Source organism: Lampris incognitus, chromosome 15, assembly GCF_029633865.1.
Source record: "Lampris incognitus isolate fLamInc1 chromosome 15, fLamInc1.hap2, whole genome shotgun sequence".
Taxonomy (NCBI): domain Eukaryota; kingdom Metazoa; phylum Chordata; class Actinopteri; order Lampriformes; family Lampridae; genus Lampris; species Lampris incognitus.
This window is the reverse complement of record NC_079225.1, coordinates 15,150,611-15,163,276: the sequence shown is the minus strand read 5'-3', so window position 1 is coordinate 15,163,276 and position 12,666 is coordinate 15,150,611. Positions and strand designations below refer to the sequence as shown.

General features: G+C 40.6%; 1 protein-coding gene and 1 long non-coding RNA gene across 4 annotated transcripts in view; one reads left to right on the top strand and one right to left on the bottom strand.

The window, feature by feature from the left end:
- Window positions 1–12,666, top strand: part of mia3 (MIA SH3 domain ER export factor 3) — a 28,900-nt gene that overhangs the window by 1,448 nt on the left and 14,786 nt on the right. For all 3 annotated transcript variants that reach the window (XM_056294018.1, XM_056294017.1, XM_056294016.1), the window contains exons 3-11: window positions 42–128; window positions 358–2,533; window positions 3,297–3,626; window positions 5,180–5,310; window positions 11,053–11,184; window positions 11,520–11,541; window positions 11,647–11,735; window positions 11,837–11,914; window positions 12,504–12,614. In XM_056294018.1, the coding sequence (XP_056149993.1) occupies window positions 42–128; window positions 358–2,533; window positions 3,297–3,626; window positions 5,180–5,310; window positions 11,053–11,184; window positions 11,520–11,541; window positions 11,647–11,735; window positions 11,837–11,914; window positions 12,504–12,614 (3,156 nt within the window). The remainder of the gene's footprint in view (window positions 1–41; window positions 129–357; window positions 2,534–3,296; window positions 3,627–5,179; window positions 5,311–11,052; window positions 11,185–11,519; window positions 11,542–11,646; window positions 11,736–11,836; window positions 11,915–12,503; window positions 12,615–12,666) is intronic.
- LOC130124698 (uncharacterized) lies at window positions 3,323–8,874 on the bottom strand. The gene is made up of 3 exons (XR_008811391.1): window positions 8,580–8,874; window positions 3,784–4,178; window positions 3,323–3,443 (listed from the first exon to the last, which is right to left on the bottom strand). It is a non-coding gene; the product is annotated as an uncharacterized LOC130124698 (long non-coding RNA).

Sequence of the window (12,666 nt, the reverse complement as noted above, 5' to 3'; positions counted from 1 at the left end):
TTTCTAAGTATTCTAAGTGATGTCTTTGTGTTTGCCAATAGGTTGGTAACCGTTTTGGTTATTTCCCCAAGGAGCTACTTGCAGTCAACCACATATACACTGAAAAAGAAGTGGAAGTTTCTGCAGAGGTACGAAGATAATTTGCCAGCTGTTTTTAAGTAAAATCTAAGATTAAAAACAACCATTGGTTTTAAAACTATCTATACTGTATTTTAACAAAACAATAGAATCACACGACTTATGCAATATGTCCTTAGAAGTCATGCAAAAAATGATATTTTAATTTTTTGTAAGAATTCAAATGACCTCATTTGACTTCGGTATGAATTTTAATTGACTGAATAATTTTTCTTTCAGGAAACCGATTTTGTCTGCTTTGATACAGGATATGATAAGTTTGACAGTTATGACATCGATGCGTTGCTAGCATCCACTATGGTAATGGAGGAAAATGAAGAGAAAAAGGTTGACACAACTGATCAAATTGAAGTAGTAGAGGATGCAGAAGAAGAAATTGAGCCATCAACAGATGAACTGATTGATGATGAGAATAAAAATGATGATCATGATAACTTCCAGGACCTTAATAGGGTCCCAGGTGACCAAAGTGCCTCGATGTCTCAGCACAAAAACACAAGTGAATTGCTCACCACAAAAGTGGCGCCTCACACAGAAGCTGCATCTGGAGCTGCTGAGAAGGGCAGAGAAGACACAGAACAAGTGCAACAAACTGCAATGGCTGCTGCTGCAGAACATGTTTCAGAGAACAGTGAAACCAGTAAGACACATAAAAGTCCTGAGGTTGAATCTCTTCCTAAAGAGGATCCAGACTTAGAAAATGAATCTGAGTCCTTTTCTAAAGGGAGAGAAATCCATGAGTTACATACTACTTTGGGTACAACTTTTGATGCCGTCACCACTGATGATGAAGATACTTGGAAAGTTACGTCATATAGAGAGGGAGTGGGAGAGAGTGAAGAATTGGAAGAGTATACTCATGATAACACTGATACAGATAATAACACCAAAAAGGGACCTCCTTTGCTGTCTTTTTCTACGGAAGAGGCAAACACTCTAGAATCAGATCCTTCTCTTAAGGAGGAAAGCCCTCCAACAGCACGTGTTGATGACCAACAAACCTCAGAAGATGAGAATGTGTGGACATCGATTGGGGATACAGTTTTTGCAATTGTTAGTGGTGGAGAAAAGACATCAGATGTTTATAGTTCTGAAGAGGATGAGGATGAGGAAGAAAATGATTCAGAACACTCACCCAGTACCGAGGAGGTAAAGGAAGAAGAAATTCAGCTGCTATCTGCAGAAGTACTGAAAGAGCCTGAAGACAAAGAGTTAGCTATTATGGATTCCCCTACATCTAGTTCTCAAGAGACTGGAGGTAAAGAACCCAATAAGGACCCAGAGTCATTATTGTTTGATAATGAGATTAATGGAGATGTGACTGGGTCTGAAGAATATCACGATGAAATGTCAACACTACCAGCTGCTGAACAGAGCTCCCATAGAAAAACAGAGGAGAGCACTACAGCAAGAAATGATGGTGCAGCAGATGCCCTGCCTCATGAAAAGGATGGTAAAACACTTGAACCCACAGAAGAGAACCTGTCAGAACATTCGGCTGGTCAAGATGATGGTTCACATATCCATGACAGTAGCACTACCAAGCATAGAGAGCATTTAGCGAATAATTTTGAACAAGACGAAAAGTTGATCAGGCATCATGAATTATCCAGTACAGAAACTGAAACCAACAAAGACCTGCCCTTTGAGAAAGAGACCTGGCAGATGTCAGATTTTAAAGATAGAGATTTCAATGAAGAAAAGAAAGATAGTGAAAATCTATTGGACAAGTATAGCGAACACTCAGTTACAGATGTAGAAAAGGATGAAAGTAAGCATACTAGTCACTTGGCTCTATCTTCTGATGAAACAGAGCTTAATAAGGTGTTACATAAAGGGGATGAGGAGGAGCCGCTGAATGAGCCAGAGGTAGAGGAGAAGGAGGGATTACTTGAAGATGAAAATGCTGTTTTATCCTCAAAGTCACAAACAAAAAGCAACATACTTTCATCAACTTCAGAGCCAGAATATAGTGACAGTGTCCTGAGACTAACTGTGTTGCGAGACCACTTCCAGGAGGAAGATATGGAGCGCTTCCAGAAGTTTTTGGGTCTCAAGAATCTTTTCAAGTTGGAGGCCATGTTCTCTGACCTAGACATGGAGTTACAAGCTGCCCTCCTTTCAAATAGAGGCACTATTGAGGATATTGAGAAATCACTTGAGGGCATCTTAGAAGTCTCAGAGAACTCCATCCTGGATGAGCTTGAGAAAATGCTTGATAGCAGGAACTCAAAGGATAGTGACATCCAAAAAATGGACACAAGTATGTTTGATGAGGAGGCCAAAATATTGGATGACTTCCAGGAGCTTGCATTCAGCCTTCGACAGAAGTATTCAGCACATAGTGACAGCACACCTTTGGCAACAGATGGTGTATCACCTGTTCACCAAGAAGGTAAATTTGTTTTTATTGTCTGTCATGCAGCTTATATGTTATGTTTGAATCCAAATTTGGACTGAGATCTACACTCTGGTTTGTGCCAAATAATGTGGCAAATATAATAGTGCTCAATTGTTATCCACAAGTATTGGCCTTATTGTCAATTGTACTGTCATATTTCACTGATTATATTGATCCAAAACTTGATATGATGGCACAATCGATTATACTTAATGGTTATCAAAGAGGACACCAGGGTATTCTGAATCTAGAGGCTCACGTCATAAGTAGCACCATTTATAAACCAGTCATAGAGGGTTTAACCTGTGTGTGTGTGCCTGTCATTGGGGTTATTCAGCTGGCACTTTCCCTCAGCCATGACACCTCATGAAGGATCAATAGTGTATTATGTCAGATTTCATTTAGCTTCTGGTCCAATTATCAATATCCGACTCATGAATCTTCACAAGATTTGGCCCCATTAGAAATTACTGGTATTGAATGCCTTTTCAATGTTACTAAAAACTCACAGCTGCATTGTTCAGTTTTAAAAAGTGTAATAGGAACTCCCGCTTAGCAAATATTAGCCTCTTTGTATCGGACAAAGTAATAGCCCACATCCTGGTGTTGGCCAATCGATTTTAGCATTTAGACATAAACCGGGGATATTAACAAATATTGAAACCTAGCTTGCGTAATTCTCCAGAAACATCATTCTATACAAAATTACTGCCGTAGTTAACACAGTTTGGCTCTTTATTTTGCAATGTTTCCACAGATGATGACACATTACATTTTAAAGAAGAAGTGGTGATCCCTCCCGCTGTTGAGGAAAAAAGCGACTTCACTGGGGCTGAGAAGGATGACAATCTCACAGTAACAGATACGGAGGAAAGTTCACCAGAGGAGGACAAGGAACATGCTCCTTTGGATAAAACACATGGGGGAGCAGATTTTAGTGTGGAAGAAGATGGAGGGCACTTTAATAAAAACAAAGACAATCAGCCAAGCTTCAGTACAACAGAGGATATGCAGAAGACCCCACAGCCTATTCTGGAAAATACCTTTGACATGGGTCTTGGTGTAGAGGTGGAACATTCATCCTCAGGTTGGCAGTTTTAATGCCTCAGAGAACTTTGTAAAATTTGTTTTTGATCTGACATATTAAGCTGCCACTCAAAGCTGAGTTTACTTTTGCCCGCCCTATGGTCTCATATTTGAGTGTACGTATATTGCTCGATCATACTCCATTATCAAGTTGTTACCTCCATCTTAACTTTCTGAGCTGGGGGCGTCCGGGTGGCATGGCGGTCTATTCCGTTGCCTACCAACACGGGGACTGCCGGTTCGAATCCCCATGTTACCTCCGGCTTGGTCAGGTGTCCCTACAGACACAATTGGTCGTGTCTGCGGGTGGGAAGCCGGATGTGGGTATGTGTCCTGGTTGCTGCACTAGTGCTCAGTCGGGGTGCCTGTTCAGGGCGGTGGGGGACCTGGGGGGAATAGCATGATCTTCCCACGCACTACGTCCCCCTGGTGAAACTCCTCACTGTCAGGTGAAAAGAAGCGGCTGGTGACTCCACATGTATTGGAGGAAGGCATGTGGTGGTCTGTAGCTCTCCCTGGATTGGCAGAGGGGGTGGAGCAGCGACCGGGACAGCTTGGAAGAGTAGGGTAATTGGCCGGATACAGTTGGGGAGAAAAAGGGGAAAAACAAAAAACTTTCTGAGCTGGAACTTGTCAAAAAAAAAGCATTATGAATCAATCTATCTGTACTAGAGTCATTATGTCAACCCCTCACTTCATAATAGACAGCATGAAATTCTTTCCTCACTCAATTTTCAAAGAGTAAGTAATCACTGGAAAGGGGTGTAGATGTAGAGGACAGTGATGGTGGTGCTAATTAGACTGAAGGAGGCAGTGTTGTAGTATAACACCTCACCCTAGCTTCTCACAAGTCTACTCATAGAGTTTAGTTGGCCAACACTGGCAGGTCATCTCTCTACTTGTCTTATATTTTTTCGTCTTACACATTGGACCCCAGGTGTGTCCCCTACGTCGCATGGTCCATGGAATCTTTGATACCCCCATAGTAAGTAGGTAATTCAGAGGGGGTTGATCGTAATGTGCCTTTTTCCCATGATGTATGAAAAATCATACTTTCTCCCTCAAAACATCCCGATGATACCTCTCATTGAAATCAGTTCCACCATCTTTGGTCCATGCCCACATGTTTTCAGCTCAGAAAATGTAAAAAAAAAAAAAAGGTTTACAACCCCTTTCAGTAAAAATAAATTGTCTTTTTATCTGTAGCTTGACAAGACAGTGTAGACCACAATATAGCATGGATACACATTTTGGATTATTGCGTTTTTTACCTACAATAATTTACATAGTTTATCAAGATTTAACAACAAAAAAAAAGAAAATGTCGTTTGATTTCACATAAACAGTTTCTAATTTATTGTAGTTTTTTTTATTTCATTCCATTTTATTTTATCACTAGCATTCTAGGTAAGGCCTGTGTTTTCTAGGTTTTGGCGAATATTGTGTTTATAAGTATCGGACTTTTTAAGATGAGTAGAATGACTTGAATTTTATAGGAGGATGGATTTATGCCCAAACAGTGAGGTATTCATTGTGCTCTTTTTGTACCCCCAGTATCTCTTGACTCAAAGGAACCAGTGTCTGATATTCTTGAAGAGGAATTGGGGATATTCTCAACTGGAATGCTATACACTGTGTGTCTGGTTGATATGGTCAAGAACAAAACTGAAGAGTGGACAAATGAGGTAAGTCTGACTTTATGCCATGAATAATTGTCATGTTATTGTAACCTACAAAAAGACTCACTGGCCGATCGCCAGGAGTCAGCAGCCCCCTTTAGTCGAGCGGTTAGCGATGCCGCCTTTTGGTGCAGTACACCCCGCATCAAATCCCGCACTGGGTGAGAAAATACCTCAGTTACATTGGTGGCAGCGGTGAGATCCGGAAGCGTGGAGATCCTCATAAGTATCTTCGGAGCGCGGGTTTAACAAAGCACGAGGGCGCACTTCCGGGAGAGGGTGACTACTGTAACCTACAAAAAGACTCACTGGCCAGTCGCCAGGGGGTCGGCCCCCTTTAGTCAAGTGGTTAGTGATGTCACTTGTGGTGCAGTAAACCTCGGATCGAATCCCGTCCCGGGCGAGAAAATAGCTCGGTTACATTATCATCTTTGCGAGTTTATAACATGCACAGATAAATAAAAGGAATAGTTTGGAATTTTTGGACTCTATCCCTGTTTTATACACACCACACATGTACTACATAGGTAGGTTTAATTTTTACAGCCCTCCATCCTTTTCCTCATACTGGACACACAGTTCCAGCTTACCATCTACAGTTAAATGCAGTTAGTCGGGGACAAATCAACAATCCTTCTTCAATGCAAAAAAGCACTTCATGGTTCAGCCGAAGCTAACGTGAGACTCTAGCAGTCTATCCTAGCAAATCTGAATGGTCGTTTCAAAAATGTTGAATTGCTTTTATTGTTAAATTCCCTCTTAGTGTTTGCTGTGCCATTGCAGATTGAATCTGCTGGTAATCGCTTGTAGGCTTTGTTTCAGGAAGTAACATGGTAAGAAACCACTATAACCAACTATTTATAAATTGAGTCTTTAAAATGACCACTGGAATTCGCTATGATTAGACTGCTGTAGCATTGTGTTAGCTTGAACTTTGGTTGAACTATAGTGTTTTTTTGCACTGAAAAAGGATTGTGAGTTAGTCCACGATTAATCCCTTTGATCTTTTTGATAATGTAAAATATAATAACAGGTCAAAAATAGTTTTCAATTATTACTCACTCAAATATTTCAGACCTTATTTTGTGAGAAACTTTAAGGAACATATTCTCATTAATTTAGACAACAAAATTGTGTAACGGGGCGTCCGGGTAGCGTAGCGGTCTATTCTGTTGCCTACCAACATGGGGATTGCCAGTTCGAATACCCGCGTTACCTCCGGCTTGGTCGGGCGTCCCTACAGACACAATTGGCCGTGTCTTTGGGTGGGAAGCCGGATGTGGGGATGTGTCCTGGTATCTATACTAGCTCCTCCTCCGGTCGGTCGGGGCTCCTGTTTGGGGGGCAGGGGGAATAGCGTGATCCTCCCACGCACTACGTCCCCCTAGTGAAACTCCTGTCAGGTGAAAAGAAGCAGCTGGTGACTCCACATGTAATGGAGGAGGCATGTGGTAGTCTGCAGCCCTCCCTGGATTGGGCAGAGGGGGTGGAACAGGGACTGGGACAGCTCGAAAGAGTGGGTTAATTGGCCAGGTACAATTGGGGAGAAAAACAAAAACATAATTTGTGTAGTGCTATATGACAGTATCCAAATTTCATTCCAATACATTACTATTGAAAGATGACAATATTGGAAGTATTGCCAAGCCCTAGTAGTGAGTATAAAATGGGGATGGACTTCAAACATTCCAAGCTGTTCTTTTAAGGCTTAATGACAAATTACCCTTAATTGTTAGAAATGCTAAATGAAATTGAATTTCCCACTCAATTATTCCTCTGCTAATTCAGATAACAACTGCAAATGTGAATCATTGCATGCAGCATGTTACATTAAGTGCTTGCTCTGCTTACTTACCACGGCTCTCCTTCCTAAATCGCAAAAAGTGTCAATCTGACACTGTGGTGTCTCACTCTGTATAAATGCCTACCAAAATCCTCAATTTTAAGAAAATTTACTGTATATTTTTTTTATTAGGACCCTCTTAAAATGGCATGTGTGTTTATACAGTCATAAGCAGTTTGATTGCGCTTTCAGATTGCACTTTCATAGTTACCACATGGCTCTCCCTCATCAATCACACTGCATTATGACTGTATGATCACACATGCCATGTTCAGAGGGTCATAATAAAAAACGCTACAGAAAAATGCCTTAAAATTTAGGATTTGGGTTGTCTGTTATACAGAGTGAGACACCACAGTGTGAGATTGTTGAGACTTGATATTTAGGAAGGAGAACCATAGTAAGTAAGCAGAATTTAATTATAGTCTAACATGCCATGTTTTGTTGTTTTGAATTTTTGATACAGATTTTCCACATTCTGAAATACATTCCATACAAAAATGCAAGCTGGACAGTCTGTTTATTTCATTTTAACCCCTTTTTATCGAGGACGTTTACTGTATTCTTTAAGAGTAGTCTTTTGAAAAATGACTAAACAGAGCCCCCTATAGGCGAAATAACGTCACTTTTGAGGTGGAACGGTAAATTCGAATAAGAAGCTGTTGAAGTTCAGCCTTGTCTTAAGTGCTATATTTATGCTTGTATTGTGTCGTATGCTCTTATAACTTCAAAGATATAGTAGCTGACCGAAAATAGGTAAAAAGTGACCTTTTGATTTAGTTTTCATGTCCGTGAACTAGGGATAGGCAACATGATCCAGAAAGGGCCGGTGTGGGTGCAGGTCTTTGCTCCAACCAAGCAGTTACACGCCTGATTCTACTAGTCAACCAATATGGTCTTTGCTGAGGACCTTGGTTTGTAGACTCGGGTACTGTAACTGCTTGGTTGGAACAAAGACCTGCACCCACACCGGCCCTTTCTGGATCATGTTGCTGACCCCAAGGATTACGAAGAGAATTTCCCAGTTTGCCAAATGACTGGGGGGGGGGGTAATTGGATTATTATTAGCTAGCTTGTAAACAAAACATCAAGGTTTCTTATTATGTCCACATTGTGGTTAAATGATGTAATCGATCACGTTGCCATTTGCTGGGTCGGAGGTCGTCAGCTTATGTTGTGAAGTTATCGTTAGTTGTCTTGAATGCACCCCGGCCCTCCCCTTATTTGTTGTTGACGTGTTCAACTCCTGTGGTTGAAGTTCAACACAGCCGGTTGGCAAGCTGGTTAGCACAGGCGTTTGGCTTAAACGTCTGAAAGAAAGACAACCATAATCAGGTTTATTGGACCGTCGTCAACGTACCGGACCGCGCTGTCAGATTCTCGGCCGTGTCCTTGTTGTAGGATCCGCTTTGTGCTAGCCTCAAAAGCTTACCTTTTAGCTTGACGATGGTCTGTGTTTTTGATCGACGATGAGGGACGTTCGATCGTTCAGTTTTAGCTGACAAATGTTGTTAACGGCACCAAGCTGCCAGCTCTCACGGGTGGCCATAGTTTACATGGTTTAAGGTAGCATATATACCTATATTTTAAAAAATTGTCGAGACGCTGGATACGGTTAAGCTAACGGTACAGTTTACTTATCGGCTAAGACGTTAGCTAGCTAACAGCTGCCAAAGTAGCATTAGCATACCTAGCATCCGTGGGTTCCGGTCCAGTGTTGTGTCCCGCGTTCCTCCGTTTAGCATGGACAGCGATACCGTCACTCGTCCTGTGACGGAATTGGGTCAGCTGTACATTATTTTTATAAAGGAGGTGCAATATGTAAGTAGCATGCCAACTAGTACATGCATTTTTTTACGTTACTTGTTCAGCAAGCAAGCTGCTTTGACCTGCTGATTAGAATTTATTTGCATAAAGAGGAAGCTTGATGGTAACTCCTTGATTCTGCTCACTGAACTAGTTCTTAAATTGGACTACTGCGCTGTCTTAGCTTCCTTAAGATCCCTTTGTAACATGTTTATGTTTTGTAGGATGAATTCGGGTATCAAGTGTATAATCCATCCCCTGTCTCGTGTTCATAGTTGCATAATATGTTGATTTGCGCTGGAGTGTATGGGATAAAGGGCACACGTTATAATATGAATCCAGAGCCCAGCTCGTAATGCAGTGTATCATCCAGATTGATGTTTTTCTTTGAAACAAGGGGTTATGCGTTTGTTCCTGTCTTAACTGCCACATGTTCAGTTCAAATGTTTTACAATTGTTGGAATGTTAAGCAGGGCTCTGCAGTACGATTGCATGCAAATTTCTAGTCCTGCCTCAGTAAATGTAACACTAGTCTGAACTCATCTGGTAAATATTTACAGTTGCTTTTAAGTTTGACTACCCTACAAGCCACTTTGTTGGTAACCAGCCACTGTTGACAGGTTCTTTTCTATACTAGTTTCTTGCTGTGCTGGCATAATCATTGAAGTGTCAGATAGTAAATGTATATAGTGGGGTCAGTTTTCCACCATGTACATATGTATCATGACACAAAGCCCATATGAATACAATACTTTTTAATACATCCCTCAAGAATTTTTGTTATTCCTAGTATCAATATTTTTGGCCCATTCAGGACAGAAACTTTATGGTGGTAGAATCAGTCTGGCAAAAAGTCCACCTATTAAACGCTTTTTTTAAATAAATGTATTTCTAATTTTTCCCTTTTTCTCTCAATTTAGTGGCTAATCGATCCCCATTTTAGATCAAACACCCACCCTCGTACTGCATGCGTTTGCCAACTACATCTCTCTGGCCAGCAGTCTCGAAGGAGACGCCTCGCCACTTCCGTGACAAGGCGAATCCAGGCCGAACTACTGCTTTTTCCGACACACCCAGAGACGCATTCATGTGACAAACACAAGCCAACTCCGCTCCCCTCCCGAAGACAGCGTTGCCAAATATTGCTGCTTCATCGAGTCCGGCCATAGTCGGATCTGACGAGACCGAGGCGCGAACCCCGGTCCCCAGTGGGCAACTGCATCAACGCAAAGCTGATGCTTAGACCGCTACACCACTGCGGACCCCAAATACATTTTAAAGATACAAATAACTGTATAAGTTTGTTAAAGAGGTTAAACTAGTTAGCAAGATAGATAGTTACCTGAAACTAGATGGAGCTAACTGCATTCCTCTGTAATAGAACTCAGTAGAGAATTTACACCATCCTCTGTTTTGTAGCATGATGATACCAGTTCCTTAACTCATACAAGCCCAGTGCGGGAATGTTGGACAAAATGTGGTTTCATGATAAATCTGCCTCTTGGTGGTGTGATGATGGTAGTCTGTCATTCACCACTGTTAAAAGGTTAGGTGTTAACCAGGGTTTGATTAATGAGAGGACATTTGCACTGTCTTGGGATAGATAACAACACTGTTTTTAAAACCAGTCCTTGGGGAACCACAGGATTGCTGTTTTTTCTGTTCTGACAGGTAGTGAATTACATTCCAATGTTGTGCCAGGTCTCAACGCTTATCAGGTATTCAGTCGTCCGAATACTTGACACAGCAGGTGACTGTAATGAACTACCTTGCAGAATAGAAAACCAGCAGTATTTTGGGTCTCCAAGAACTGGGTTGAAAACCACTGGTGTATTGGATAGGTGCAAAAACTACTTTAAGGTGCCTACTTACAGTGATTTGTCACTGTGAGATTTGACCTACTGAAGTGCCTAAGTGCATATTTGACCAATGCAAATATTTCGTTGCCCTCTACATGTTATCTTTTTTTTTTTCATAGCATTAATGCAATTTGATTTTTTTCACGTTTTATGAAGTAAGATGACTTTTTACCCACTTTCATCTTGTTTATGGGTTCCTGATCACAATTCTGAAAACTGTTTGTATTTGTATGTCCTCAGATGATTTCCCTTCTGCCAGAAGAATGGAAGCCAGGGGAAACCTTGTTTGGATGCCCTTGGCAAGCTGTTCTCATCACTGCGTTGGTTGGAGTAATCACCTTCACCTTCATTTTCTGGAGGACCATACTGGCCGTAAGCTTCATGATATTGCTGCTCTTATGCCCACTCAAATTCTCTCTTGTGATCTACTTGTTTTGCAGAAAATGCTGATTAAATTCATGTAATTAAAAGAAAACAGGGAGATGCAATGTACTAGTCTTCTCCGTATTGCACACAATATCCTTAAAAATGGTCAAAGATAACAGACTGAATTAGGAAAACCAGCTGCCTTATTTTACATTAACAGGAAGACTACAGTGAAATGTGGTCTTCCTGTGAGCCTTGTTTATACATTTGAGTAACATTGATAATGAAGTTGAAGTCAGACTTCTCGCCTGATTTATCTGCTCCAATCTGATTTTGCACAGGTAAAGAAAAGAGAGTACCTTGGTAAGCTTTTCATGCTTTACTTCTTCATATTACATGGATGAACATATTGTTATTTATTAGTAATTGTATGAATCATGATTGAGTGACTGCTGTGTCTTTCTTAAGTGGATGAAAAGGGGCTCAATAACAAGATGGTGGCACTCCAAAAAGAAAAGAATGAAGCTACCTTAAAGATTTCACAACTCCAGAAACAGGTGAATTGGTTAGTTAAATATACAGGCCAAGCAAGATTCAAGCAATAAATGTAGCTAACTGTCTTTTTGATTTTTTTTTTTCCCCCAATTGCTTTTTGTAGACTGAAGAACTAAAAGAAAAACGAAAACTCTCTGAGGAGACAGCTAGTTGTGCCCTGAAAAGAAACGAAGAACTTCAGGTAATCACTAACGCATTGAAAGTTATTTAGGAGTATTTACCTTTTGTTCACAGAAGTCTTATTTTTAGAGACCTAGGAAAGGAAATCATATTTTTTGTTTTTGTGTATGTAATATTTGCATTTTGCATAGTTCTGGAGAGCCTATATTGTTTTGCAACACTTACAAGTTGAATGACATTTTTGATTTTATAACAATAAATTGGTTGCGGGTGAGGGTCAAGAGGATATTTGGAATGATCTTAGGACCTTGCAGTTAGAGAAGTATTGGACAGAATTTTTACTCTAGTCAAATTTAAACTCGGGCGTTCAGGTGAACATATTTCAAGTCCTAAAATGTCAACATGCAGTTTCTGAGGAGTTTGAAGTGTGTCTAAAGCCTGCATTGAAAAGCGTATAGTAATTCCCTTAATAAGGAAAAATGATTGTAGTCACATTTTGGCAAAGGCATTTGGTTGTGGTACCCTTATTATTTCAGCATACAGATTTGATCTTTGATTCAGAGAGCAAAAGAGATGACCATGCATAGTTTCCATTTAGCAAGGGTTTTGAATAAATCATATCTCTTTTTTGCCTTTACTACTTTTTTTAGAATAAAGTTCTGGAGGCAGAGACACAAAATGAACAACTTTCTGAGGAAAAGAAAACATATGCAAAGCTCCTTGAGGAAGAGAGAGCAAATTCTCTTAAAAATGAGAGCCGGGTAAGTTATTTTAAACTTTTTTTTTCTTTATGCATGCTCAATAATCCAGGTA